The sequence below is a fragment of the Paecilomyces variotii genome, assembly GCF_004022145.1.
Source record: "Paecilomyces variotii strain CBS 101075 chromosome Unknown C8Q69scaffold_7, whole genome shotgun sequence".
NCBI classification, from domain to species: Eukaryota; Fungi; Ascomycota; class Eurotiomycetes; order Eurotiales; family Thermoascaceae; genus Paecilomyces; species Paecilomyces variotii.
In genome coordinates, this window is record NW_021167146.1 from 734,512 (window position 1) to 762,121 (window position 27,610).

Consider the following 27,610-nt stretch of genomic DNA (forward strand, 5'->3'; position numbering starts at 1 on the left):
TTCCGCGCCTTGCTGCGAAGTGAGAACATCAACAGGCATATGGAGTTGATGACGTCCATACTTGCATGGTGCTCGCTAGTTCACATGTGCTATATTGAAGTTCTTTTATGAGGGACACCGCAACTAGGTGGATTTGAAGAGCGACCCAAATAGCCTAGAATTGTGATTGATTGCCTCTCGGCGGGGTCATTCGGCTATTCTGAAGACTGTCCAGTAAAACACTCCTTGAGAGCGGGGTTCTCATTGGATAACACATTGACTAGCGGATGAAAGACAACGCGTTCGACTCTTCTCAGTGGGTTTTGCTAGGTCGATGCGTTTAGAAGTCAATATAAACGCTCTATCGTCCCTGTCGTGCACATCTCAACTTGGAAACTATACCCACAAATAAAAATAATTACTTCACCAACGTGCGCTAACCGCATATTTATATATATCATTGAACTATGACAGACAGACGATCCGTGTCCTCGGATGACTACAAAGATGCTACTGTGAAGGAGGCGCAGGTGGCTGTGATAGGAGCCTCTTAACCTGCCGATTCCACGACTTCTTAGCCAAATTTCATCGTCTGCAGAGGCTGCCAAGAGGAAACGAGCTGCCAAGGCCGAGACATCTCTCGAAGAAGCAGTGAAGGCGGAATTTGATCTTGAAGATGATCCAAACCCAGCCGACAGGACAAAGGGAGAGACCAGCAGATAGTGCGGGAATATGGGCCGGAGGTAGGCATTTCATACCTGAGAAGATATGGCCGAAGGGCAAGACCTCAGTTATGCTGACAGCCTCAGATCCTTCCAAACATCTCTCGAAGCTTGACATCATATGCTGCCTTATCCTCGAGTCTGGATCTAATGAACGCTGCAGGTTCACGTCCCCAATATCGAGAAACAATGAGGTAGAAGTTCGTGTCTTTGGCATGCTTCTCTGAATAGGATGGCTGAATCCGGTCGTAGAAGATGGCGTGAAGAGCTGTTGGACTTCGCAAGGCTGTGCCGTACCAGAATGTTCCTAACCCCCAACCTTTTTCCATGATCCTTGTCCGTCGCAGGCTGTATTCAGGTAAGCAACTTCTCTCTTCTTCTTCTTCGAAAATAGACATGAAATCCTGTCGCATTCCATCGTACTCATCGATGTCAATCTCATCAACCGCTTGACTAGTAAGCCATATAGGAGGACGCATAAACTCGATAGGAAGAGAAGCAGCCCATTCTAAATCTATAAGGCATTTGATACGCCAGTTCTCATCGACAAAGATATTACTCGCATGCAGATCAGTCAAACCAAAAACAAAAGGGCCATCATTAAGCTGAGAGTCAAAATAGTGGGGTCTCACAGTCCTCATTAAAGCCAGAGCTGTCATTTGGGAAACACAGTCACTACCAGTCTTCACAGCATTTGGCTGAAAGCGAAGTCGGTTGTCATGACACATGAGAAGGTTGTTAACATATGAATCGACGGTGGAAAAAGTCCGATCCCGTGGCATGTCAACGGAAATATTTTCGTTCTCCAGATCATGTAGCATAAGTGTTAGAGGCCTGTTCACAAGGAGGAGGTAACCGTTTTCATCAATGATGAAAGAACCTATCCTAGGCAACTTCACTCGACTCATGGTCAACATGACTTTAGAGATATCTCGGAAAAGGTTTTCTCGCAATATCTCCTGACTCTTCAGCTGCGCCCATGTTGTAGAGAGCATTTTTCCTTCTTTGATATAGTCAAGAATCATATACGGCCCTAGCTCATTTCCGACTTTGTCGTCATCTCGTATGAAGTTTGAAGGGGCTGGATATCCCAGGAGAGATAACAACCAGCAATAGGATCGGTGTAGCAGGCGACGAAATAGTGGTGAGCGCTGAAGAGTTGTGAACTGTTTAGATGAAAGGTTGTTCTGTTAGTCAAAACTTCTCTAAGTGTAACTAGAGCTTCTCACCCCTTGGCCAGACTTTAAAGCAAAACCATGTAGACGCGGAATCGGTATATTAGGGCAGCATTGATACATCCATGCGTATGTGCCAGCCTCACATGTGATTTTTTCATCGCTGTTTCCTGAGTAAAAACTGTCACCGACACGGTAGGGAAGAGGGAAGCGAATGATGACATGCCCAAAGTCTTCGACCTCCACAGGAACACAAAGGTTGAAGCTCCCATGCATCCAGCTATCAATATCAGCCGCGTGGCAACTGTTTGATGAAACTTTTAGATGATGGGCGACCTTTTTTTCAATAAGACTGCGGCGAGCGCGGATGAATCCGAAGAAGTCATTGCGTCGTGAGCAGTATCCAAGCTGATGAACAATATTCACCTCTTCGTCCTTGGCCTGGGAATAAGTGATTTTGCCATGCAAAAGATGTCGTTCAACTGACATAGCCCGAGTTGAGTCTGTGTAACTAGGCGCTTGAGCATGTGTTCTAAGTTTCGTGGGAAAGTGCTAGACATCTATCAACTAATGCCCCTGTGTGTTTTAAGGGGTTACTAGACGTTATCTGTTAGACACTCCCTTCGGCTGCGCCCTGCTACTAGTCACGTGACTTAGGGATAGCATAGGCTAGCTAGTAAGTTAGGCCAATTTCTTATTCATTGGCAACGTTCTAGAGTGCATGGTGCTGCTGGCGTATTAATTTGAAATATATGCATGTCAGCAACATAAATAGGCGGGAGAAAATACTCGATGTACATACTGTAATTGGAAGAATGTCTTATCTCAAACAAGAGACTAGTCTACATCTGTTGTGCTTAGTTGCAGCACCATGTTATGGAGTGAAGTGCAACTGCTTTCAAATCACAACGCGCTTCTCGCTTCCAAGGAACTTGTGATTCTGTGGAGGTAAAATGGTTGGTATAAAGCCGAAACAGCATCATTTTAAGGCGCCCCCTCCCCCCCCTAGTTGTTTGGATTAAGAATGCGAAAAAAATAAAAAATAAAAAAGATATTGTATTATTGCCTAATGACCTTCAAGCGCAACACTGGTACCACTTCTTCCTCTTGAAAGGAATATCATGCAAAATTTCTCTGGCAGATTGGTAGTGACTATTCCAGCAACCAAGGATAATCCGCCTCCAGTTCTCATCTTGTACTTCATCTAGACTTGGGTAGACCTTTCTTTTGTAGAGATGCTGCACTTCCGTATCTGATTTGCCTTGGTATGGCGTCTGGTTCGTCATTATTTCGTAAAGAGTAGAGCCCAAGGCAAATATATCAGACTTCTTAGTGCTAGGAAGCATTTGTCCTCGAGGAAGATAATGCGATGGGTTCTCAATAACCAAAGCCTTGGAGCCATTCAGAGACGATCCGCAGAAATCGGACAAATGGACATTCATCTTCTCATCTAGGAGAAACTGTCGAGCTGAAAGGTCGGAATGCACGACCCCTTCTTCATGAATGTAGTGTACCGCTTCAACCACCTGCTCGGCGGCCCTACATCGAAATTCGTTGGAAACGCGATGCATTGATAGATAGATTTCAAGGTCTCCGTTTCGCTCGAACTTAAGGTCGACATGGTCATCGGCAGCCTCGAGGCATCGGGCGATGTGCTTGTGTCTGCCTAGATGCTGATAAATCCACGCCTCCGTCTGGATCGCCCTCACACTGCTGGAGGAAGAGCGGTCGCACGGAACCTTTCGGACCACGTTATCTGTTAGACGATGTACATTTGCTAGATGACCGGACGAGATCAGGTTTTCTTTCGATGGTTGTGGTAGGTTGCGGCGCCCTTTGCGCTGGACTTTGTTATTTCGACGCCATTAAAAGTGGGACAGTTCAGTGCTTACAGAGGTAAACATGTGATTATGGAAGACAGAGGGAATAGAGTATCCAGGCCTGGATCAAATATTCGTTCAGGTAGTCGTACAGCGTCTTGCATGCTTGGACGTGTTGTCACGGTTCTTGTGATGGCCATCACGGAAAAGCATATCGAGAAAATTTCACGAGACCTCAGAAAATCCTCGTAACTTCGTCAGGCAAAGGTATGATGACGGAGGCAATTGACCTCACGTTCGGATGTTTACTCCAACAGACAGATAACTTTAAACGCAACATTTCCGCATATCTGATACGCGGTAGCCATTCCCGGGCCCACTTCAGATCGTGGTCTCCATGACATCTATAAAAGAAATGCGCGCAGAGATGTTGATGAGAAATCCTCATAAGCTCTATCTGCAATTGCTTGGCAGCCGACCTTGGAAACAGCCAGTTGAGGTTCCTGATAGATTCGGTCTAGAACAACCAAATTAACCTTTGATGACAAAGTGACATGTTGCCGCGCAATATCGGTACAAGTAGATTTATCTATTTAGTCGGAGTAACGTCAGGAGTCGATGCCAGAGATGAGATGCCATACATGTTCTTTTCAGTTAGAGATGTGGGTTTGTCAGTATTCGTATCTTACACGGACAAGACTGAACCATCGCGGGGATCTCATCATTACTTTAAATATATATACTGTCGAATATCGAATGGCACGGAATCAAGGTCTGACTTGAACACCTTAAATTGCTTGCTTGCTTCTAGGTCTAGGGGGAATTTGATCCCATATTTATCTTTAGCCTATAAAGGATCTATAATCAAGTAATCTAATAGATTCTATCATATAATCAGGATCAAAAGAACCTGCCGCAAACGGATGATTGACAGATCACTTGGCGTTCACTTTGTGCGCTGAGATATACCCTGTACTAGGAAAGTAAATCTTTTCTTATGTAGGTGTCTGTCTTCTGACAGTGCCAAGAATATCACTTAGTACAAGAATAGAAAAGGTCTAAATACTTCGAAACTAATCTAGGAATACAATGGAGCAGAGGCCCTGTAAAGAATGTTGTAAATGTCGAAAATACCCCTCGCGCAGGCCAACCAAGAGTTCTCTCACCTTGACATTACCACCCATATCCACATTATTATAGAACCTCATCAATCAAAACCAGAAACACGCGATTAGCCCGAGCTACAATCTGTTATATTTACCCGTACAAGAATCCTCTTCTACCTAGTCAAAATAATGATTTACCAGAGGATCGTACGTTTCGTTCCCGTAGGCATTTCCTCCGTAGGTGAGATACCCACTCACGAGATCGGGAGTCGTCCCGCGCGTGATTTCCGTCGCGTTGCCCATGACCCAGACGGACTGCATACCATTGATCATATGCTCCAGTATATGGCAGTGGATCATCCATACTCTGCGGAACAGAAGGTAAAATGTCAGTATTGGGTGTCCATTAATAATTTCAGAACTTTATACATGAAGTGCTGTGCTTACCCAGGATCGTTGACTCTGAGACGCCATGCTCTCCAACCTTGACTAACATATTTCTGAGGCCCGTAGATATTATCGGCAGTCGTATATTTATAAAGCCAAGTTGTGTCACGCAGGACAGGGTTATATCCCTTCACCCGCTCTTCATTCGCCGTGGCATTGTAAGTACCCGGACCACTACCCAGATCGTACGCGTGACCACCGTGGATATGCCATGGATGAGGGTCGATATCGCCAGTAGAGGGGTTCGGTTTGAGGACCAGGATGATATCGATGATCTCGCCAACCTCTGCTGGGTATACATTTAGACGAGGATCCCAGCCGCCGAAACGTTGGACCGCGGTCTCGTAGTCTGGAATGGCCTTTTGCCCTTTTCTGTAAATATTAACCAGATAAGGGACGCCAACGGATGGACTCGTGTCATTCACTGGCGTTCCACCCAGATGCTCATCGTGCTCGGTCCAGGTGTGGTTGTTTATAGTCTGAAACTGGCCACTTCGTGCCACTAAAGACTCCGAGACTAGGATAACCTGCCTAGTGACTTGATCTGCCGTCGGGAAGTCATTGGGCTGTAGAGGCTCAAGCGTATATTCGAGCCAGCTCTGGACGTCATTACTGAGAGTCAGAGGAGTTTGTGCCGGAGGAGAGGATGGTATTGTGTGGTTCAATGTGAGATTGGTCTTATAAGAGAGCACGGCGTAAGAAGTGGTGTTTATGGGGCGGAAGCGTGTCTCAAATTGTACCCAGAACATAGACTTCCCAAGACGTTGAAGCTCACTTTCAGACTTTGTACGCAGGAGGAAGTCAAATCGCTGTCCGCTTCCGACTTGTATATGGTCTGTATCGACTGGCTTTGTATAACGCGCATCTGCAGCAATAACTGAGAGATTTTGATGATCCTCAAATGCAAAGGATACTAGGCTCTGAGCCATTGCACCGACTGACCGGATGCGGTATATCTTGTCAGGCTCGACCTCTATGACCTCAGGACCGCAGATTGATTGGATTGAGAGATCTGGCGTGCTCCAGGGCTTCTTTGTCTGACTCTGATTGGCATCCAAGCTGAGGTAGCTGTTCCCGTTAACTAATATTGTTTCGGCATCGCCTGATCTGATTAAGAAGCAGAAAGATTAGCATCTGGAATTTAACTGTAGTCGATTTATAGCTGAAATGTCGGATTGTACTCACGAGATGTATTGTGCCGCTGGCTTAGTCAAACCGTCCAAGATCATCTTATCGGTTTTGTTAAAGAACTCTGTAAGGAATAGCGTCTTTTCCCCGTCGTAGGCGTAGGGTGGTTCTTGGGATTGCTCCTCGACAATGAGCGGCCCAGCCACTGACACTGCTTGGAAGTCGACGTGGGAATGATAGAAATACGTTCCAGCTTCTCCTATCTGAGGCCTAATTTCATAGTCGAAGAAGTGCCCGGCCTATTCGATGATAATCAGTATCCCCTTCCTTCTGTCGAGTTCATCTACTTCAGTATTCAAAGGTGACTTACCTTGATTGGCCACTGACTCGCCTGCGGAGTCCCATCTGAAAAGGGAGAAACTGACTGAGCCAGACCGTGCCAATGCTGAATGAAATAAAATCAACTAATGTCTTCTTGTATACCAGGCACAGGCCAACTATACCATCGTCAGATTTGATGATTCGAAATCATTATACACTCTGACCCATGTTGTGCGGTTCTCTTGCATGTATATCGCCGGCCCTGGCGTTGTACCTTTTCAGCGCCGAGAAGAGCTCATCAGTATTTCACGTCACCAATATCGCATAAAGAGGAATAGAATATCAATGTACCGTTTACGACTGCTGTGAGTCTGGTTCTGCAAGCGATTGGGGCCTCCTTCGAGCTAACTCGCAGTATGAAATCTGGCTGGAAACTCTCATCGTGGACCACTTGCCGTAGGGAATGGACCCCCGACAGAGTCGCCAGGATATAAAACAACACAAGATGGATAAGAGAAAGCATCCTGGACATAAGTGCTTGGGACGTGAGGCAAGCCCAAAAGCTGGGTCAAATCTCCTGCGTAATTATGTAGACTTTTTGATACGTTGTATAATTACCCAGAGAGATGTGGCTGGCAACTAGCCAAATACTTCTTGGATTTGTCTCAAATGACTCTTCTATAATTCATCAACGAAACGACAGGAGGTAGAATATCTTCATTAATACCGCCGAGGGATCAGGTTTTCGTCGGAAGCAGAGCAAGAGCATGTCCTTTTTATGTTTCCACTACGATATTGCCCTTTCATTTTTATTAGACGGATCCAATGCTCGTAAGATGGCATGACTCTCCCGGAAGTGAATCGTGGGAGATCTCATGAGCCCAGGTGTCCTAGTTTATCGAGCACTGAGGCCCACTCTCTGCAAAACACTGTGTGCTAATACCAAATACGGTATGTCGAGGGGACAGATGTAGTATAGACGACGGCATTATGGCTCATAGCCGACCCTAAGTGGGCCTTGACGATAACTTTAAACGGAGATCGTCAAAATCCCTATTTTCTGATAAGCTGCTTGTCCATCGCGTATGAGGCTATGTTATGTAGGTACTGGTTCAGGAAGCCATAACAAGTGCCGGGTCCCGACAGGCTGAAGTTACCGAGTGCTTGGATTCCCTTACAAGCTCAGGCTGCTTATCTCTACCTATGGGTGGAGCTCGGTAAGGCAACGCTTTGCGTGGGGATGATATTGTTAGCATTCCCAGAATTGTCGGACCTTTAGGGTCCATTATGTGGCGTCCGCGGTGGGGACGATCCTCTGCCGACTATCCGTCTAGTAGTATGATATCACTTTTTGAAACATTATTTACCATAACCTTGCCTTCTGAAGTACCTGGAATAATAAGCGTCTTGCGATTGGGAGCGGTGAAAAGCTTGCTTATCCGGATCTAGCTACTCGGCCGAGAATCATGTACCGTAGCTTTACGGAAGCAACTAGTTTATGATGCATAGGACGAACCTTCTAGAGGTATTAAGCTATCCAACAAAAGACTGCTGTATTTACCAAGAATAGTAAATGAACGGATCTGAAAAACGTCATCAGAGGGTCTCATTATCTCGATAAATTGGAAGTGGCACTGATAAACCTAGCATAACTTTCAAAGGTTGGAACATTGACTAACGGTGTGATATTGACAAGTCGGCAAGACACACGAAGATCTGGCACGAGAAATGTCCAGTCAGATTGCATCCATATCCAACAAATCTATATTTTCTCGCCCCGTATTGGATTCCCGAATACAAGTAACTGGGCATCTTATAATAGACGTATATCTATCATCAGAACAGCCCCATCCAACATGCAACAACCATTCAAACACTGGCTCTTCTACACAATGTCATTCAAGGCAGATGTAACTGGAAAGCCGACCAAAGTTCCCAGCGCCGCCGCAGCTGATGATATACCAATCCTTGTATGTACCAACGAGGTCATTTTCTAGAGAAAGACAAGGCACAATAGTCAGATATAGAACTGCCAGTGGCCCCATGAACGAAGCAATAAGCACCACCCAGATGATGGTGGCAGCCACTTATTTGACACCAATCAGTTTGAGAGTGACACCGCCAGGTACCGACCAGGAATGGTTGATGCATTATAGATCACTAGGACATAGAAGGCAGCAAGGCTAGATAGATTTGAGCTTGCGCCGGCTTTGAACTGGGCAAAGGTGGGGAGTAGAAAGAAAGGGACCCAGTAGGCGATCCACATGAGGCATAGATAGAGCCACGCTTGGGTCGCGGAATGCCTTCTGGATCCCACCGGAGCGGACATTATGGGAGCCTTGCTCTTGGTGTTGGGTAACTTACTGCCATCGCTATAATTAATTCACCCAGCGTCACGAAGCCGAGAACTCGAGTTGCCCACGGGAAGCCGAGCTTGGGCCGAAGACTCGAGAATATGATGGGGTAGATTATCCCTCCTACATGCGTGCTTAGTGAGGATATCGGCGGGAAGAACGGGTGGAAGAAATAGAGGACAAACCAACTGCGGTGCCGGATGGTAAAAGTAAAGTTTTCCATTTTAACTCTACTCCAACTTCAAGATCTAACTACATTTACTTATGGGTTTTAGAGGCTTAGCACGATATTTACTCATACATATTTAAGTAGTCAGGTCATTTAACCAACTCAAAAAGCTTACTAAGTAATGGTCTTGGCATCACGTGCAAAGGAGGTCAAAAACGAGCAATAATTCATTTATTTATTCCATCGTCGGGCACTTATTGCATTAAATGACCCTATCAATCCCAGAATGTGAGATTCTCTGAGGCTATGCGGGCCTATTTCGATCTTTTGAACCGGAATTCCTGTATTTGGCCACAAATGTCGGGTGATTCTAATGCACCGCGTCTGAGATGTAAAGTGCGGTTACGCGCTTTAAATCTGCTATCTGCTCAGGTGGGTGCAGCTATTACTTAGTAAGAAGAGCTATGATTGACTATAAATGAATCATAGTATACAAGTGTACACTCTGACATTCGTCCAGTCCTTCAAGTTCCTGTTTCCGCAAGCGAGCTTCTGTCGAATATTGGATGGCGGCACGGAAGCATGGGCAGACCTGAACACCTTGAATTGGTAGCTTGCTGCTTGCTTGCTTGCTTCTAGTTCTAGGGGGAGGGGTGGGGTTAAACCCATGTTTACTTCTGGCATACAAAGAATCTAGATCCTAGTAATCTAGTAATCTAGTAGGCTCCATCCTATACAAACGGTTGCTTACAAGCGGATGATTGACAGATCACCTGGCGTTTGCTTTGTACGCCGACAGCTTTCCTCCAGCAAGCGACTGGGATGTGCTGGATTCATCTAGCTCTGCGGGATGAAAGGAAGTTGCTGCGCAGCATCGTCTATGCCTGTTGATTACAACAAGCCTACTTGGTATCTGTCTTGTAATCTGTGCCTACGGCGTTTGCGGCGCAAGTGCCAAGTAAGATTAACTGCCTCACCTGCCACTACCAGCATTGCTACCGCGGCTGCAATGCAGCATCAAGGCAACCTTGAAAGGCTTATAAGGCTCTGGTTGGCGGTACGCTTCTTATCACTGTACCCTCCAATTCACTCAATCAGATGACGTGGGTCTGTGAAGACCCTGGGGTTGGTTGGAGAGGAGGTTTGAGTGAATGCTAGGGTGAATGATTGAGCTACGCTGCTGCAGACATTGCCTTCTTTCAGGTTTCAGCAGTGTCTATATCTTCAACCTTAGCACTTCGCCTCTTGACATTCATCTTGACTTCCTTCAACCCAGAGATCCTCACCGACGCATTGCCAGCTTAAGCAATGCTGTTTCTCTTGCTTCACTTCGAACATCCTCATTTCACGCATCGCTAGTCCAAGTATCACCATTGCAATATGTCTGCTACGCCTACGGCTCCAGCCCTATCCCTGGAGGCGAGGTTGTATTTGTTCCACCATGTTTTCCTCCCTCCAAAGCTCCCTCAGAGTGATGACTACGACGCCAGCTGCGAGCTCATCCTTCTTGACTCTGTGATAAATTCCCTACAAAAGTTCAGGGCCCTCGTGCCCAACCAGCATCGCCAGGTGCTGGGCCCAGTCATCACAATGGTCGCTCGCCTGAGAGAAATTCGCGGATCCCATGGTGACGTGAGCGAAGGAAAACTCAAGGAGGCTTTGCAAAAGCTAGATACTGAAGGTAAAATTTCGGATCCGTGCTATAATTTTCAGGTGAATAACCAGTTTTAGGAGGCGTATTGCCCGTTCATGTTCGCTGTCAGAACGCCGCTGTCCTAATGACGAGGAACGACAACGCAATACATGTGGAGGCATTCGAGCTGTCTCCTCAAAACGAAGCTGTCAATTCGACAGTGGGTCGCCTCCAGCGTCAGTTTCCTGGGCCGTCTTTTATGTTGGACCGGGCCACATTCAATGCTCCGGGTCTGCAGAATACCATCGCACAGACACTCGCAACAATGAGCCATCAGTCCGTCGCTGGAACCAAGCCGAAGGTGAAGAAAGCTCGCCAAAAACACGATGAAGATAGGGATACAACCGATCCGAAGATGGTGACAGAATTCTTAGCGGCCTTCTTGCGTCCCTGCGCCGCCATGTTCGACGGTCTGCAAATCCATAAGAATACCCGTGAAGAGGTGCTGTGGCTCGATAGCCGATTTCCCTGGCGACGATCCCCTTTGTGGCTCCTTGTCCGTGTGGCCCTTCAGGTGATTCTTCGAAGGCTCTGTCGTCGCGATGGGATATCTGATGATATTTACAAGCACTACATGGTGTACTACATGAGTTCGGTTCTAAACGACTGCCTCAAGAAGACCATGTCCGATGAACAGCTTTATCTTATGAATGCCAAAATTGCCCGTCGGCTACATAAGCTTGACTTGTCACACCTTCCTGCATGGTTTCCGTTCGTTAAGAATGCCCTTCAAGAAGTGAACGCTTCTATCTTGAAAAGCTGGCGCGGCATCATGGCCCAGAGCGGTCCTCGACATGACAAGGATCGTCTGGCGAAATTGAACTTTGGCAAGGATATTTACTGTTCACTGCCTGACCTTGATAAGTGGCTTGAAGCTCTCGATAAACGAGAACACTGCTCAAGCTCGGCTGATTTCCAACCACGTACGGGACTCTTGGAATTTGAAAAAACAGAGCTTCCATTGTGTTTGAAGACCAGCGACCCTGACTACAAGCTCCTGAATCTTGCAGCCTTTGAAGATTGGGTTCGGTTCAATCTTGACACTTGGCTCGAGGTACACCTCAGCGGCGAAGACACTTGCCAGCAGTTGGGCAATCTGATTAAGCATTATTATAGTGTTGCATCCCCACTTTACTCCCGTAACCCAGAAGCCATATCAGTTATGCTCCTTACTATCCTCGAATTGTGGATCGCTTGCGACAAATCGGCATTTAATATTCACCCACTACTTGGTGATTATGACAACTGCATCCCGATGGACATGTTTGAGTCGCTTGTTTTGCCCTACCGATCGCAGATGGAGAGACTGGCTCGTGCAGAGGACTATATGAATCAACGTCGACAGCGTCTTCGCTTTCCTGAGTCTTTCATTTTTCAAGACTTTGGCACTCGGTCCTGCTTCTCCGTCAGATTTTTTGATCGGTCCATTGAGCACCAGAATCTACTTGCCGAAATTGAAGACCTTGCCAGGTCTGAGAGGACGCAGAAACGACTTGAGCTGGGCAAAAAACATCAAAGATACAGGGAACTGTACGCACTCGCCGATCAGCTGGAATGCACGTATTATAAAGTCATCCCTGACCCGCGCTTTGATCTTACAGAATCGCGCCACTGCCCTAACTGTCAACGATGTGCGTACAAGACTGAAGCAGAATCGATCAAAATAAATATCCATGAATGGCCCTTACCTACAAATCCTTTGCATGCAAAAACCACGGTGTTTGAGCTGAATGTCCCTCGGCCTTTTGCATCCTGGCGTGACACCACAATATTCTTCTTGCTCACCGTTTTGCGACTCGCTTATTTTCCCAAGGAGCAACCGAGAGCCAGGAACCAACTGCAAACATACAGTGGCCTCTCACCTTTTTTCACGCCTACTAATAATTCCCAGAGAGTTGGCCTTCTCTCGCAGGATAAGCCTCACGAAACCACACATAGACGGAGCAAGAGCATTATTGATGTGACCGAGAAAGATGTTTGCCTAGAGAACGGGTTGAATTTCTGTTACTTCGATCAGGAGACCAATTGCTTTGTCACTCGCTTCAAGACCACGGATGAAACTGCATCCTCGTGCACTTACAAAGTGCCCCGATCCAGCTCAACCCTGCAAAAGTTCCTATTTCGACCAGCTTATAGCAGAAACGGACCCTCACCTAACACTGTCATTGCGTCACAGGACATTTGCCCGCATGACATGTCACTAGAGGAGTATAAGGCTCTTTGTTCAATGCCACTTGGTGTGGAGATTCAGTGGCAAAATATCTTACGGCAGTTGGCCATGCCGTCTGTGGTATTCAAAAAAGTCGAGACTTGCATCTTCATACTGCAGATCATCCGCCAAGCTGGGCCGCCAACCAAGGACTCGGTTCTGCGAGCAGGGCACGTTATCTTAGACGATGATCTGTTCGCAACTGTACTGCTGGCCGAAATCGCCAACGCGGCAGGTAGAATCGAAGAGAACTGGGAGTCAGCGCAGGAGCTCAGCGCACTGATCTTTCTCACACAGAGGGTTCTGTCCGTTTCGACTTCTACCCGGGTTCGAGATCTATGCCTGGCGCAGCTCTCAACTCTCCGTACTACCAGCTTCAAGTGGGCCACACTTGTCAGGGAGCAAGCCAGTTATTCGGACACCGACGCGCATCGAAATGATCTGATTGCACGGAGCACTTCTCTAGCATTGATCTGTGCCAGCACCTTTGACATCGAAAGTCCTGTTTTGGAGAAAGTCCTAGAGATTGAGCGGAACGCCTCAGTTTGGATTCAATGTTGTATGATGATCCACGACAGAAAAGGCCTTCTCGACATGACACCCGGTTGCTTGCTTCAAATTCTATACTACCGTTGGCAAATCGTCTCTTATCGCTCCTACCGTGTCCTGGCATTCAACGTGGTCCATAAAAAGAAACTGGCGATTGACCTTGCTATCAAGGAGGCTTGGGCCGCGTACCATTCAGATTCCCCTTGGTCAGTTGCTCCTGGAGGCGGTAATCACTGGCTAGTAACCGGTGATCGCAGCCTGCTTGTCCATTTCAATCTGCTGACAGCTGAACTGCTCATCAACGGCCGACCGTTGGCTCGTCTGCCCTCAGAATACGAGAGCCACAAGACATACAGAACTTTATTTGGACAGTCTCCTGTTGATGTAATGCCCAGTGAGCTCCCGGGAATGCAGTTCTCCGTCCAGAGAAAGCATATGGGCCAAACCATACATCTGGGAAAGAAATCCATGACTGGCTCGCAGAATTTTGACATCTGCGTTCGGGCATTTAGCAAGGAACACCGGGTCCGAGAATTTGTACCGGCCAGACTTCTCACTGGTGCCTTTCCAGATGCCTTTGTTGAGGATTATGCGCACTGGTATGATCTTGACGGCGGGTACGTGGAGTTTTGCCCAGTGAAAGACCCCTGGCAGGCGTCAAGCGCCCACTGGCGCTTGCAACGAAAACACCCCGGACAAAACGGCTGGTGCCTTGTGAAAGGCGAGATTTATTTGGTTAACATCAAGAGCCAGACGGCTGGGTCGCTTTTTAGCATCTTACAACCCATCGAAAGAGCCTCGAGACTGTATTACAAGTTCCACACCTCATCGTCCGCGTTAGAAATCGACATCCCCCGCCTCAGGTTGAGCTTCAGTCTCCAGTCAGGGCATTCATCGATTCGATCTCGCCAATATCGGGGCATGAAGATTGATCCGGATCAGTCACTGGGTACTCTGGTCGGCTTGCGCAGTAAACTCATCCTTCTCCATGAGAACGACCACAGCCGAAAGGTTCTCATCCCAGATGGCGCTGTAACATGGGTAAAGGATGGAGGACATGTTGGTGTGAACATTGGCTGGCAGGCTGTCTCTAAACTCCATGTTTATTCGGTGGATAACCAACTTGGTCGCTTGGTTGACAACGGGAGTTTGCAAAGCAAGCTCATGCTATGCTACTTACATGCTGTCACATCCTTCTGCGTTCCCGATGTATTGACCAAGAAGACGGGTACTGAACAGTCTCTGTCTATCCTTCGATCAGCATCGATGCGGTCTTTCAACCAACTGACGCCGGAAAACATTTCGATTCTGGTTGAGCTTGCACGCCTGACCCCTGTGAGAAAGTACTATCCGGCCAATGAACGCGTGATGCAAAGCGTTAAGTGGCAGAACCTGGGCTGTTTGGTGCACCATGATGACTTTCGTGAGCAGGTCCAGGCAATAATCGACCAGGACAGCCGGATGAGGATGTTCCACCCGCACTCCCAGTGGAATCAACCCATTCTGCCGGTTTCCGATAAGATTCTCCTGCAGCGTGATCGGATTAGATCATCGTCATTCCGTACGTCTGGCTTCGGAGCCGAGGGCCATACATCCACCTTTGATGATCCATATACAGAACGTGGTCGAAACCACCAATCAGAAGGATTCTCCCGTGTGTTTACCTTGTGCAAAACCATCCACGAGGGGACTCTGCATTCAGCTCGAACAATAACCGATCAGGACCTGCTCTCGGATATCTGGTGCTTTCTCTGTCTGCCAGAAGCGGTTCATGGTCCCGCCATGGTGGTCGAGAAGGCGAAGGTCAAATATGACGCAACCTGGTTGTTAGATCCAGTCGACTTTGTCTCGGCTCATTGGTGCGGCATTCATCAGTTACTTGGCTCTGGAACTACTCGACCAAATAAACACCAGGTGATGATCTGGCTCTCGGCATTGGCGTTTTCCGATAAAATTCCAATGGCTGTTTTGGAAACGTTTGCCGCCTTCTATGTTATACCGACCATGGCCGCCTATAGGCCGCCATCCAGGCCCTCGTTTCAGCTAACCAAAGGGTATGAACTGAACAAAAATGTGCTCAAGTCCCAGATACAGTCAGTCATGCGCGATCAGACGCCAGAGTCATCAGAGCTTCCCAACCCTGGGGAGACGTATCGCGCATTCAAGTCGCGCATAAAATGTAAGGAACTTAGAAATAGGGAACAGGCGCTCAACAATTTTATCGCGGGCTTGTGCACCCAATGGCCAACGTCAACGCCCTCAGCTCCCAATAGTCAAGGAAGTCCCAGATTCGAGGATTATTACAATTCACAGAAAGCCATGGCCATCGTACGCCAAAGCTTCTCGGAATGGTATGATAATGGAGAACTCCGAGGGTATCTGACGAGGGTCGCTTCTGTGTTATCTGGTCAACCTCTACAAATTGTGGCCGTGCCCTCGCCGCCGTTTTCTACTCCAGCTCAACCTTCCCTGCGAAAACGCAGATTTATTTCAATTGACAACGTGCTCGATCAGTCTCTTGGCGCACCACCAGTGCTAGCGACAGAGTCGCCAGGCCTAGGGGACCTATTGTATGCTAGTCCCACATCCGCGGAGCCCGCCCTACGTGTTCTACCACTGGTCATGGCGTTGGGATTGCAAGCAAGTTCCGATTATGAAAGCCAGTATGTCGAAAAGCTCCGGGACAGCACCAAGTCACTGCAGGAACAAAGGCATGCGGATCAGATTACCTTGCATAGATACGAGCTGGAAAATGTCACCTGCGACTATCTTCTGCGCTGTGAGACGCACTCCAGGGAGATATATGACGCTATACTTGCGAGAATGACGCTTTCTAGTCCGGACCAAGAAAGCCTGGTTCATCATGCCACTTTGAAGATATTAACAAATATCAACATGGCTCCGAGATTTTCACCAGAACTCTTCCTCCAACAACTAACGCGAAAGAGGTGGAGTCAACTGCCCATGGGATGGAAAGCCTGCTTTGTCACCTATGGGCTTTCTATCACGGCCCTTCAGCGAGCAAAGCGGCTGGTTAGCTTGGTCGACCATCGAGAAGAACTGGTCCGGGAGATCCAGAACCCTGGTCACTCTAACTGGGATCCATACGAATTCCCGGAGTCGCTATTGCTAGAGATTGAGAATGGACTCCTGATCAGGGACGTCCAGGAGCAAATTGCCCGGCAGATGCGGAACATCCAGCCAAGGCAAAACGCCGTGATGCAACTCAACATGGGCGAGGGCAAGTCATCGGTCATTGTTCCTATCGTAGCAGCCGCGCTTGCGGATGGGTCGTGTCTGGTCCGTGTGCTTGTAGCAAAGCCACAATCTCGCCAGATGCTTCAAATGCTAGTTTCCAAGCTTGGTGGACTGCTGGGACGCCGGGTATACCACCTGCCTGTATCACGCTCGCTCAGAATAAGTGAGAGAGAAGCATCAGAAATGGAGCACATGTGTTTGGAATGCATGGAAGATGGGGGTGTTTTGCTGGTCCAGCCTGAACACATCCTGTCATTGAAGCTCATGTGCCTCGAGTGCTTTGTCACCGGGAGAGAAGCAGTTGGCCGCTGTCTGCTGAGAACTCTTGAACTCTTTCGGACATCCTCGCGCGATGTGGTCGATGAAAGTGATGAAAACTTCAGTGTCAAGTTTGAGTTGATCTATACCATGGGTTCTCAACGCGCCTTAGAGCTCAGTCCGCAAAGATGGACCCTGATCCAACAGCTACTTGGTTTAGTGCGAAGGTATGCCCCAGCTCTCAAATCCAAATTCCCTCAATCAATTGAGATTTATGAGCAACGACCGGGGAGCTTCCCTCGAATACGACTACTCCACAAAAAGGCGGCGCTTGAACTTTTCAAACTGGTTGCCGACCACATATGCAACAACGGCATTGACTCGTTGCCTATATCCAGGCAGCCAGAGGCCACGAGAAGGGCCATTCTCTCCTACTTTCTCAATCTCGATCTATCAGCCCAGGAGATTGCTGCGGTTGAAGATGACAGCGCGACTAGTTTTTGGACCGCCAGCACCAAGGATCCCCTTCTTCTGTTAAGGGGCCTCCTTGCTTGTGGCGTTCTAGATTACTGCCTCAGCCAGAAACGATGGAGGGTTAACTATGGGCCTGATAACTCCAGAAACCCTCCGACAAGACTTTCTGTTCCATACCGCGCTAAGGACAACCCAGCGCCACAGTCTGAATTCAGCCATCCTGATGTTGTTGTCGTATTGACATGCCTCAGCTACTACTACGCTGGTCTCAGCGATGACGACCTAGTTGCAGCCTTTCACCATTTACTCAAATCCGACCAGGCCGACACAGAGTACCAAGCATGGATAGATGATGCACCAGATCTGTCGTACGCATACCGCCAGTTGGGCGGGATAAATCTCCAAGACCGACATCACTGTATCGAACATGTTTTCCCGAACCTGCAGTTTTCCAAGGGAGCCATTGACTATTTCCTCTCTCATCTTGTTTTTCCCAAGGAGATGAAAGAGTTCCCAAACAAGCTATCCGCGTCGGGCTGGGATATTGGCGAGATCAAAAGACATCCAACTGCAGGCTTCAGTGGAACGAACGATTCCCGGGTCACGCTTCCCTTAAGTGTAACACAACTCGACCTCCCCGAGCAGATTCACACCAATGCTCTGGTGCTCGAATACCTCCTCCGGCCGGAGAACTCAATTGTCCATATCCCAGTGCGCAATTCAAGACTGGCCAAATCAGACGCGGAGGCCCTGCTCGACCTGGTTGTGAGTTTGGATCCACCCACGCAGGTTGTTCTTGACGTGGGCGCCCAGATTCTGGAACTGACCAACCTGGAAGTTGCTAAGACCTGGTTGAGAATGGTCCCTGACGAGGGACGGGCGCAAGCCGTCGTTTATGTCAGTGACGGCGACGAGATCTGTGTTGTTGACCGGACCGGGCTTGTCGAACCACTACAAATCTCACCATTTGCAAAGCAGCTGGGGGCGTGCCTTGTCTTCCTAGACGAGGCCCATACAAGAGGTATTGACTTGAAACTGCCTCAGCACTACAGAGCTGCTGTAACGCTTGGAGCTGGTATAACAAAAGATAAGCTGGTGCAAGGTAAGATCACCAAGGTTAGCATCAGCCAAAGATCGCTTACTGATTACTTGTACAGCATGCATGAGAATGAGGAAATTGGGAAAAGGGCAGTCTGTTGTCTTCTGCGTCCCTGAGGAGATAAGGTCAAAGATCCTCTCCATCATTGGGAAGCCCAGTGGGTATGACATCGACGTATCGGAAGTGCTCCGCTGGGCGGTCTCGGAGACGTGGGCCGACATGCAACGTAGTATACCGTTGTGGGCGATTCAGGGAGAACGTTTTGAGCGCCAAAACAATCTCTGGAGCAAGGCTCGCCGTGGTGGTGAGATTCAGATGTCCAAAAACCAAGCGGAGGAATTCCTCGAGCAGGAATCTCAATCTCTCGAGCAGCGATATCGGCCCTGTCCTGACAACAACGCACCGCCTTTTATCACATCCGATAACGACGACAACGACAACATCCGCCTTATCTTGGAGAGGTGTCGCGAGTTTGAGAACATAAACTTCAAATCTACACAACTCCAAGAAGAACAGGAAAGACAACTCGCGCCGGAAGTCGAGCAGGAGCGACAAGTCCAACGGCCACCTTCAGCCACACCTGAGGATCATTCTGTTCACCCAGACTTGCGTCGTTTTGTGACAACTGGAATACTAAAGGATGGATCAAACGCAGTCATGCCCGCCTTCCAGGGGCTAGATAATACATCGGCGGCAAAGCACTTGAATGTGTCTGAGTTCCCCCCCGGCCTCCTTGTCACCAGTGATTTCGCTAGAACCGTTAAGGTGCCCAAGTTGCCGTCATCGACCATGGACGGCTACCAACGCCCCGTCCAATGGGTCATCACGGGTACCGCCCATTCTTTCGCCGGACGGAACAGAAAAATCGTGAAGCACATGATAGTCATAAGCCCTTATGAAGCGAACGAACTCCTCTCCGCGATCCTGAAGTCCAAGAAGGTCACGATGCACATATACGCGCCGCGCCAGAACCGAATCTTCTCAGCCCTCGACAACCTCGGCCTCTATCCCATACCGCGGGCGGATTCTGTTGTTTTTGACATTCCAACCGCTCTCAGAATCCAGCTAAATCTATTCGCGGGTCAACTCTATATCTCCTCTTTCGACGAGTATCGTGAGATATGCGAGTTTCTTGGAGTCGCATACTACGCTGCACCAGAGGGTCTGACCGTGGCCGCGGACGGGTTCATAGTCGCACCTGACAGAGCAATTTTCACAAAAAGTCCACTTAAGTTCTTGAAGGTCCTCATGTCACAAATTAGAAAGGATGGGCAGGAAATTGATAAAACACACATTGGGAAACTGTTGGATGGGAAGTTGTTGACCATGGATGATTTTGAAGATGGAGATAATTAGAGGAGGTCTCAGTTGTGTCTCCGCCACATATTTTATGATAGCTTTGAGTACTACTCAGGTTCTTTGTCTAATTCACATATTCTACAATATATTGCTGGACCATAAATGGCCATCTCCTCTCGCCGGCCTTCCATTAAAGGAGGAGTATCTGGCACTGCTCAATATGGCAGCAGGGCTAAATACAGTGCTCCCTCCACCTTCTTTACCATCTGCGTCCCAATCCAATCTATCAACCATTAGTCTAAGACAGTGCCTTCACCTCTTCTTCCACTGTCTTCTCCCTTTCCTGCTCTTATTCCTTGACTACTTATCATAATAAGCTTAAACTGCACCTCTATAAGCTTCGGTTGTTACTTATTGCGCTTATGATGAAATACCAAGAGACTCAAATTGACAAGCTATTTTGTTCTTCAAGAAAATTATCGCCTCTTTGGATCTAATAGGCGTAGTAGAGTCATTATAGAAGAAGAAGAAAAAAATAAGAAATCTGCCTGTGAACCTCAAGCGTTGCATATAAGCGCCAGTATTGCCAAGGCCCAGTAATAGAGTGGTAGTGAGGCGAGATACAGTCGGAGCCACATAACAAACAAGTTGGCAAGTAAGCTAATTTGACTGCCCCTTCCACACAGGATGCCCAAAGGATTTTTTTTTTTCAGACGATGGCCGTATGCAAAGAGCTTGACTTACCTCTAATAAGACCGTGCAGCTGTGAGGGTGATCCAGTGCCGCTTCCGGAAGCTTGACCCGAGGCCAAGGTGACCTCAAGTGTAGCAGCAAGAGCATTGCAGTCAACAAAAGCTCACACGAGATAGCTGTTTTAGATAAATATACTTGCGAGTACCTCCTATCATTGCTCCTTTTACTCCCATGAGCAATCCCTGAGCGATGCAATATTGATTGAAGACTGGTCGAGACAAGATACAAAAGCAAGCCGAAGAGTCTCCATGCCTAAAAACCACATGGTACTTATGTGACGTTTCTTCTATAGTTATTAGTTAGCACTTGCAGTAATAACGAATGTCGACATTTTTAGACAATCACTTGCTTATTCTGGCAATGACAGGGATACTATACGCAAAGCCCGACACCCTCTTATCGACGCGAGACCTTGCGCAATGCATGTATGAGATAGCTATTGTGCTTCGTCGTTACTGATAAATCCAGAGCATTACCACCACCGTAATCGGTAGTCAACAGGCGAAGAGAACTGGTCTAGGGTCGTATCGGAAGGTTCACGACCTGGAAGACTTGATGCAGAGAGAACAGCTGCTCGAATAATACTTACAGATTTGTAACCAGTAAAAGCAGATCATCAGATATCAAATCCAATCCTCCATTCCGCGGCCGACGTACAATGCAGATATAACTGCTATAAAAAGGACAGAAAGATTCAGTTATCAATAGATCTATACGGTCTACATATGATAAAAGGAAGGTTCTAATAGTTCTGATAAACAATTGTAGTATTATCATCATTATTATTACCCCATGACTTTTTGCCACAAGGCAGTTCGTAAGATATCTGCAACATTCGTGCTTCCATCCTCATTCAAGCATCCATCGGGCATGCTTCTCTTCATTTTATCCCAGTCGTCAAGCTTTCGATCGATCTCTTCCCCCATCCCAGATGCATTAAGGATCTCAGCTATCCTATAGTGGCAGTCGAGAAGATCCGGGTGCGGGAAAGGCACATCGGTAGCATCTTCGGCTCGTTCGAATTGGATTGGACCAGATGGGAGCAGTCGCCTGTAAGGATGAGCGCAGCTGTTATAGACATTGAATCCGTACTTGTTTGGAACATCCTAGATGTATCATATATCAATTAATAAACTTTGCGACGTTTCGCTGAAACTTCTTCATCGATATCTTCGATGATCAATGGGCGTTGTGCCTTTAGGACATGAATGGTTGATGACGACGAACGGAAGGACTTTAAGAAGGGTTTGATTTCTCGTTGAAAGTCGTCGTGGGAGATCTTTTCAGTCTGTCTTGCTTCGTTGGCGGTTAGATAAGCGTCCATTTCAGTGCGTACCGTCTTCTTAAGCGCGCAATGGCATTTGGCGAACTCCTTATGAGCGAAGTCTGTAAGGGTGATTCCATTCGAAGGATCGTTGATTGTCGCGACAGCAATCCCTGTGTGTCGGACAGCTGGAAAATACCTATACAAAACCTCCCACATCATTGCTCTATCGTGCTCCAACTACCCCCGCGAGTTAGCAATTGCAAGTTAAAGACAGAAGAACGAAAAGCATCACATGACTACTGTTTTCTGACCCCATAGAAAAGGGAATGATATGGACGCCTTCTAGGTATGCCCAAGAATCATCTTCCAGCGATCCAATCTCGACCCAGTGCGAACGATGCGTGAAGTTGGTTTGAACGCAGCGTTGCCTATCCCGACAAAATACATCAGTTCGGAACTGATCCTCGCGGCTCTGCGTTCCTGAAAGTGTCGAGGCCACATGCTCGAACTTTCTGAGTTATCGATTGTGTCAGATTCCGACATTTGGAGTCGGTGAATGACACTGTCTACATCGGGAGAGAGGGTACCCGAGAGAGAGTTATCGATCGCTGGCCGATTCCAGAGATCCATCGGATTATGTGTGATCTCCAGGATAGTACAGGCCACTCCAAGGGTTTTGACTTTCACTTCTCAATAGGAGAATCTGCCTCGGACGAACGACTGAGAGTTTTCACTATGGGAAAATTAATATTCAAATATAAAAAGCTGTCTCCCTAAACACTGATTGGGGGGCAAGCAGTCCGGTGAGAAGATTAGAGAAGACCTGATAAAGCTCCTGATCATCTTTGCTGTCGAGGATATCTCGGGCAATCGATGCTCTCCCTCCTTTGGGAAGATAATCCAAGAAGGCCTTTAAAGCCACGACCAATTTGCCATCGGGTCTACCTTCTTGAGGAACGTAATTATCGAGCCTCTGCTTAGCGGAGGCAGCTGTCGTGGACCATTTATCCGGAGCCTCAGCATCAGTAGATAGAGATGACAGTCCGCGTTCAGGAGCCATTCTAGATGATGGATTGCACTCGCCGTGCGGATCTGCGGCGGACTTGAATCACTCAGATTGAAAACAAACCCCGCAAAGCCTTGGTTCGTTCCTGCTGAAGTCGAAGTGAGGATAGAAGAATGAGTTGCAAGAGAGACGACGTTGAGGTTTCCTTTCTTCTTTCTTCTCTGTTTGTGAATGAATGCTTTTTAGAATTGGAACTAAACCGAAATAGTAATGATGTTAAGCGAGTGGACGAGTACGCGTGCCTACCTAAGGTATATAAGATCCTATGGATTCATATATGGAAGTAGTCAATTCACTGTTATATTGCGAGCTGAGGATTCAGCTGAAGCTATGGTAGCAGTGTGGGGATCCCACGTCTATGGTATAATAATAACATTGATCGGTGGCGGGGGGTCGGTTGTCTATATTCCGTTTCTGGCAGTTTGTGATGGACAGCCAGGAAAATCTGGAGCGAAGCTCGCTGAGCTTGAATTCTCTATCTAGCAACTAGATATCTCAGCCTATTTATCTCTGTGGGTGGGCCTAGAAGACGTTGGAGAAACCCGACAGGAGGCCTGGGCCCTGTAGGCAGGCTCCGACAGAAAATAGTTAATGTCTCAAGAGCCACATAATCACGATTACCTCAGAATGAATGCGCAAAAAGTTCACTTCGGCCTGTAGGAATTAGAATAACTGCAAGGCATGATTCTCTCGACGCAACATAGGTAATATTTATGGCCAACTAGTGTCTTCTTAACCAAACACTTAGTTACCATCCTGGGCTGGCCGGTCCCACTGAGATACCTCCCTTTTCAGCCCTACAAAGCTACATCTTATTTAAAGTCGCCTACGGCTTTTCGATTAGAAAAATGGAACACAAACACATGAAATAAGAGACCTCCCGTCGACAAGTCGAGGCGACTGCCAGATAACGACCGTATGTTGGGCCGATCTAAAGTGCTGATGACCGCGCAGGTAGGATGGCTGCTGCTGCAATATCGCTGGGCCCAGAACAGAATGCAAAAGACAGAGCCTATTAAAGATCGCTTGCGAAGCGGTATTAGTAAGAAAACACTTTCGTGTTTCCTCCTAGGCGCTAGTCATTCTTGAAGTCGATAAGGCGTTGCATTGCTGGATTATGCGTATCGCTATACATCACACTAGTTGGCATATCGCAAATATGAACCGGAAGCTAAGATACTAACCATTGCTTTAGGATATTCGCGCTAACTCGTAAGTTTTTATAGCAGGCTCAATCGACTAGAGGAGCAGCTCGCTGCTCTATACTACTGCTATTAAGGCGTAGTTACGATGCAAGAAGTCGGTAGCCAATCACAAAAGTCCAGGTATAAAGAACAGAAGGCGACATCATTCCAGCTTAACTATTTGTTTCCTGTTCTTCAGGTATCCCAATAAACATAGCAAGCGGAGTCACGTGCTACAGACGATCTGCGGGTGAAGAAACTGCGAGTATTGCAATGTCCATTATTGATGCTATCCTAAATCAGGTACATGTCTTAATTCTGGCGAGCATCACCAAGACAGCTATAGTCTATCCCATATTCATTGCGGATTCATGAATTTCATCAACGGCCAGTCCTGGTACTCAATCTCATGAATCTGGTGTTTAAATGGCCAGTTGACTGACCCAACAATCATTACCACTCCTGGACTCATTTTCTTGCGTCTCTCTCATGCACGTGTGGACCGAAAAGGGCCGAAAGACTCATCACATTGATGCAGACTGTTCTATCCCAGCCGTCCCAGCGTCGCCAGAATGCAAGTTGTGACCCGTGTCGACGCTCGAAGCGACGCTGCTTGGTGGAACCCCACCAAGAAAGGAAGACTGGCACGGTCTGTCAAAACTGTAGACGACTGCGATATCGTTGCACTTTCGACTTCGCTGAGTCCCGGAGGAAACAGGGGAAACGGACTCGTTCAGTTGCTGATGGCCCGCTGACAGCTGACGCGTTGGCGGCGTCTGAGAGAGCAGCGAACGAATTCGCAGAGTCTGATTTTCAAGCAGGATTCGAGGATAGCAATGATATCCTAGATTCTTGGCTGAATTTCGATGCAGACCAATTTTTGGATGATAACTTGATATCTATTCAAAATGGCACAGGTTCAATGGAGTCCGCCTCCACACATCAGCCAGTAGTGGTTCTGGCAGAGACACAACGTGATACTGGAAATTCCCTTCTTTCCGCTCGATCGGAGGCTATGCAAGGCCTAGTGAAGCATAGAGCTAGATCAGTGATTGGATGTTCACTCAGCAGTCCTATGCGCCTGCTAAACTCGTCAATGAATGCGAGTATTCTAGATGAACATCTAACCGGGATCTGTGAGACGATTATGGGGGGTTGCGCATCTATATTCCTAGACTATGATTGCAATATGTACGCCGGGGGACATCGTTACTTGATCGAAGAGACTGAATTCCACAGACCAGAATTATCGCCAGCGATGAAGTCAACATCATATCTGGCAATGCCTTCGCCATCGGAACAATTTCCACAATCTACAGAATCGATAAATCCCCTGGCTTTATCAAGCCCTAATGACGGTTACAAGATGACCGTCTGGGGAGCTTTTCAATTCCTAGATCACTTCAGTGATCTTTACGGCAACAGGCTGAGCAAAAAAGCTCGAAAGCAGTCAGAGGAAGTTTTAAGAGAAGTAATAAGGGTCTCTTCGCTTCAATGGTTGCCTGAGTCTGGGGCCTCATCCGAGATGGGGTCTCTCTCTAGTCAGGGACTGAGAGACGGCTCATCCAACGCTTACGCTGATTCTTGGTATCGAGCACGATCGCTGGTCCGTGACGCAGAATCGATACGATCATTTACAGTTGTGCTAGCAACTATCGCATTTGATATGGTTACCATCCCTCAAGAAGCTTGCGGCGATACGCCCGAGCCTGCCTTAAGGCACGAATTCCTTGATGTTAGTCTCAAAAAGCTTTCTTTCCTCGATAGCCTCGTCACAAAATACTGTGCCAACTTGGGGCCTTCCTCCCAATATGGAGCGGTCATGGAGTCCTGTCTAAACTTTGCTCGTTGGTTTGGGTATCTCCGCGACACTGTGGCCGGGCTCACAACGAATCGCGGCTGCAGGCTCCCGGAAGTACCGAGAGACACGCAAGGTAAGCTGATTCCCACTCTTGAAATTTATTGTTGGCAGACCAAGACTCACATATAAAAGATACTCTAAACAATGATCCGAGCCCATACTTCACGGCCTCTCAAGATAACAGAGCGCATTTGGATGATAATGTCGCCACTGTAGGTCGAAGAGCAATGATGGAGGCCTTCCATGTTTGGCGCCAGGTTATCAGAATTAAAGACGCGAATTCGCATTCTCAGAATGCACCTGGGCCTGGTGGAACAGTGTTTGGAGACATAAACTCGACCCTGACAGCCGTTGCCACTTTCGAACAATCTTTCCGCCCATTCATAACTTGCTGTGCGGAGCACTTTGGTATTCTGTCAGGCATCTCAAGAAAGTTTTTCGGTATGCATAGATGCATCCTCAGCGCCTACTTATTTCTCCCTTCCGCGGGAACAAGAACTACTACTGACAGATATTTCAACAGTCTTTCTAGTTGTGTTCTGGGATCTCGGGGTCCTCGTCTTATGTGAAACCCTGCGATCGATGCTCAGTGAGGCTGATCCTTCCCACGAGAACATAATTACAAGCGTACGAATGCACCAATGGCGAGCAGCTTCATCAGTGGCGCAAATGGTCGAATGCGTACTGGACTTACCAGCCGGCGAGGCATTCGAAGAGAATAGCGGCTTGGGAGCGGATATTCCATTAACCGTATCTCACGTTTCACCTGGAATAGTCGTGATCGCTTTAGAAAAGGCGATCCAGAAGATTATCGACTGGCGATTCTCTTCAGACTATGAAATAGTACCCGATGACACGTGGAAACTTCATGTAGGCTCCCTTATGAAAGGCCTTATTTCGATGGAAGTGACCATAGGTGGGTCACGCACTGCGGGCGCAGCTCTTCAGTCTTTGATGCGGGACTATGGCGATATCCTGTGTGAGTGCTGGCCAGGTGGTCTTTAATTCAGACCTGATTTGATTGGACGGAGATGCCATTATCTTTCAGGACTCTCGGGGTAAGCTGTGACTTGACTTTGCGGGCATCTGCACCGATGAAGAATCTACGGTGCACGTTGGCACCACTGTCGATGACTAGCTCGAAAGATGGAAATGGATGTACGATAGCGAAATATAGACTCCGCTCGTCTACTATATACGAACGATTGATTGTTAGCATATGAAGCGCCATAGAAGCCTAATCATCTTGGTGCTTGAGTCTATCGCCCCACCATCCCTGTGACGATTGAAGTCCCCATGATGATTGAGGATGTTGAGCCAATACAGTCTGGGCCAATATCTTAGAAGTGACTTTCCTGGACAGACACCTTGTTGACGGGAAAACTTGCAGCGGTCCGATGCCGCAATCCCAACTCCTCT

General features: G+C 47.7%; 7 protein-coding genes across 7 annotated transcripts; 2 read left to right on the forward strand and 5 right to left on the reverse strand.

Moving 5' to 3' along the window:
- Positions 1 to 784: 784 nt before the first annotated feature.
- Positions 785 to 2,365, reverse strand: C8Q69DRAFT_487201 (hypothetical protein; the record flags this gene model as incomplete). The annotated part of the gene is made up of 2 exons (XM_028631967.1): positions 785 to 1,867; positions 1,931 to 2,365. The coding sequence occupies 2 exons, from the start codon at positions 2,363 to 2,365 to the stop codon at positions 785 to 787; spliced, it is 1,518 nt and encodes a 505-aa protein (XP_028484178.1).
- Positions 2,366 to 2,938: 573 nt separating this feature from the next.
- On the reverse strand, positions 2,939 to 4,112 carry C8Q69DRAFT_470529 (kinase-like domain-containing protein). Its single transcript, XM_028630837.1, has 2 exons — positions 3,769 to 4,112; positions 2,939 to 3,717 (listed from the first exon to the last, which is right to left on the reverse strand). Exons 1-2 carry the CDS (start codon positions 3,778 to 3,780, stop codon positions 2,953 to 2,955), a joined length of 777 nt encoding a protein of 258 aa, XP_028484179.1. The 5' UTR covers positions 3,781 to 4,112; the 3' UTR covers positions 2,939 to 2,952.
- A 543-nt stretch (positions 4,113 to 4,655) lies between these two features.
- C8Q69DRAFT_499292 (putative multi-copper oxidase) lies at positions 4,656 to 7,453 on the reverse strand. Its single transcript, XM_028632321.1, has 6 exons — positions 7,050 to 7,453; positions 6,881 to 6,972; positions 6,748 to 6,822; positions 6,435 to 6,676; positions 5,250 to 6,356; positions 4,656 to 5,169 (listed from the first exon to the last, which is right to left on the reverse strand). The coding sequence occupies exons 1-6, from the start codon at positions 7,228 to 7,230 to the stop codon at positions 4,980 to 4,982; spliced, it is 1,887 nt and encodes a 628-aa protein (XP_028484180.1). The 5' UTR covers positions 7,231 to 7,453; the 3' UTR covers positions 4,656 to 4,979.
- Positions 7,454 to 8,192: 739 nt separating this feature from the next.
- On the reverse strand, positions 8,193 to 9,230 carry C8Q69DRAFT_470535 (hypothetical protein; the record flags this gene model as incomplete). The annotated part of the gene is made up of 2 exons (XM_028630838.1): positions 8,193 to 8,784; positions 9,063 to 9,230. A coding segment is annotated over one exon (189 nt), but the record flags the coding sequence as incomplete, so codon positions are not given.
- A 1,448-nt stretch (positions 9,231 to 10,678) lies between these two features.
- C8Q69DRAFT_470542 (hypothetical protein) lies at positions 10,679 to 20,220 on the forward strand. Its single transcript, XM_028630839.1, has 4 exons — positions 10,679 to 10,902; positions 10,953 to 12,308; positions 12,363 to 18,764; positions 18,820 to 20,220. The coding sequence occupies exons 1-4, from the start codon at positions 10,812 to 10,814 to the stop codon at positions 20,115 to 20,117; spliced, it is 9,147 nt and encodes a 3,048-aa protein (XP_028484182.1). The 5' UTR covers positions 10,679 to 10,811; the 3' UTR covers positions 20,118 to 20,220.
- A 1,360-nt stretch (positions 20,221 to 21,580) lies between these two features.
- Positions 21,581 to 23,140, reverse strand: C8Q69DRAFT_521941 (hypothetical protein; the record flags this gene model as incomplete). The annotated part of the gene is made up of 4 exons (XM_028633529.1): positions 21,581 to 21,919; positions 22,150 to 22,317; positions 22,373 to 22,592; positions 22,860 to 23,140. 4 exons carry the CDS (start codon positions 23,138 to 23,140, stop codon positions 21,599 to 21,601), a joined length of 990 nt encoding a protein of 329 aa, XP_028484183.1. The 3' UTR covers positions 21,581 to 21,598.
- Positions 23,141 to 24,582: 1,442 nt separating this feature from the next.
- Positions 24,583 to 27,410, forward strand: C8Q69DRAFT_470562 (hypothetical protein). The gene is made up of 3 exons (XM_028630840.1): positions 24,583 to 26,264; positions 26,324 to 26,632; positions 26,715 to 27,410. Exons 1-3 carry the CDS (start codon positions 24,863 to 24,865, stop codon positions 27,194 to 27,196), a joined length of 2,193 nt encoding a protein of 730 aa, XP_028484184.1. The 5' UTR covers positions 24,583 to 24,862; the 3' UTR covers positions 27,197 to 27,410.
- Positions 27,411 to 27,610: the final 200 nt, after the last annotated feature.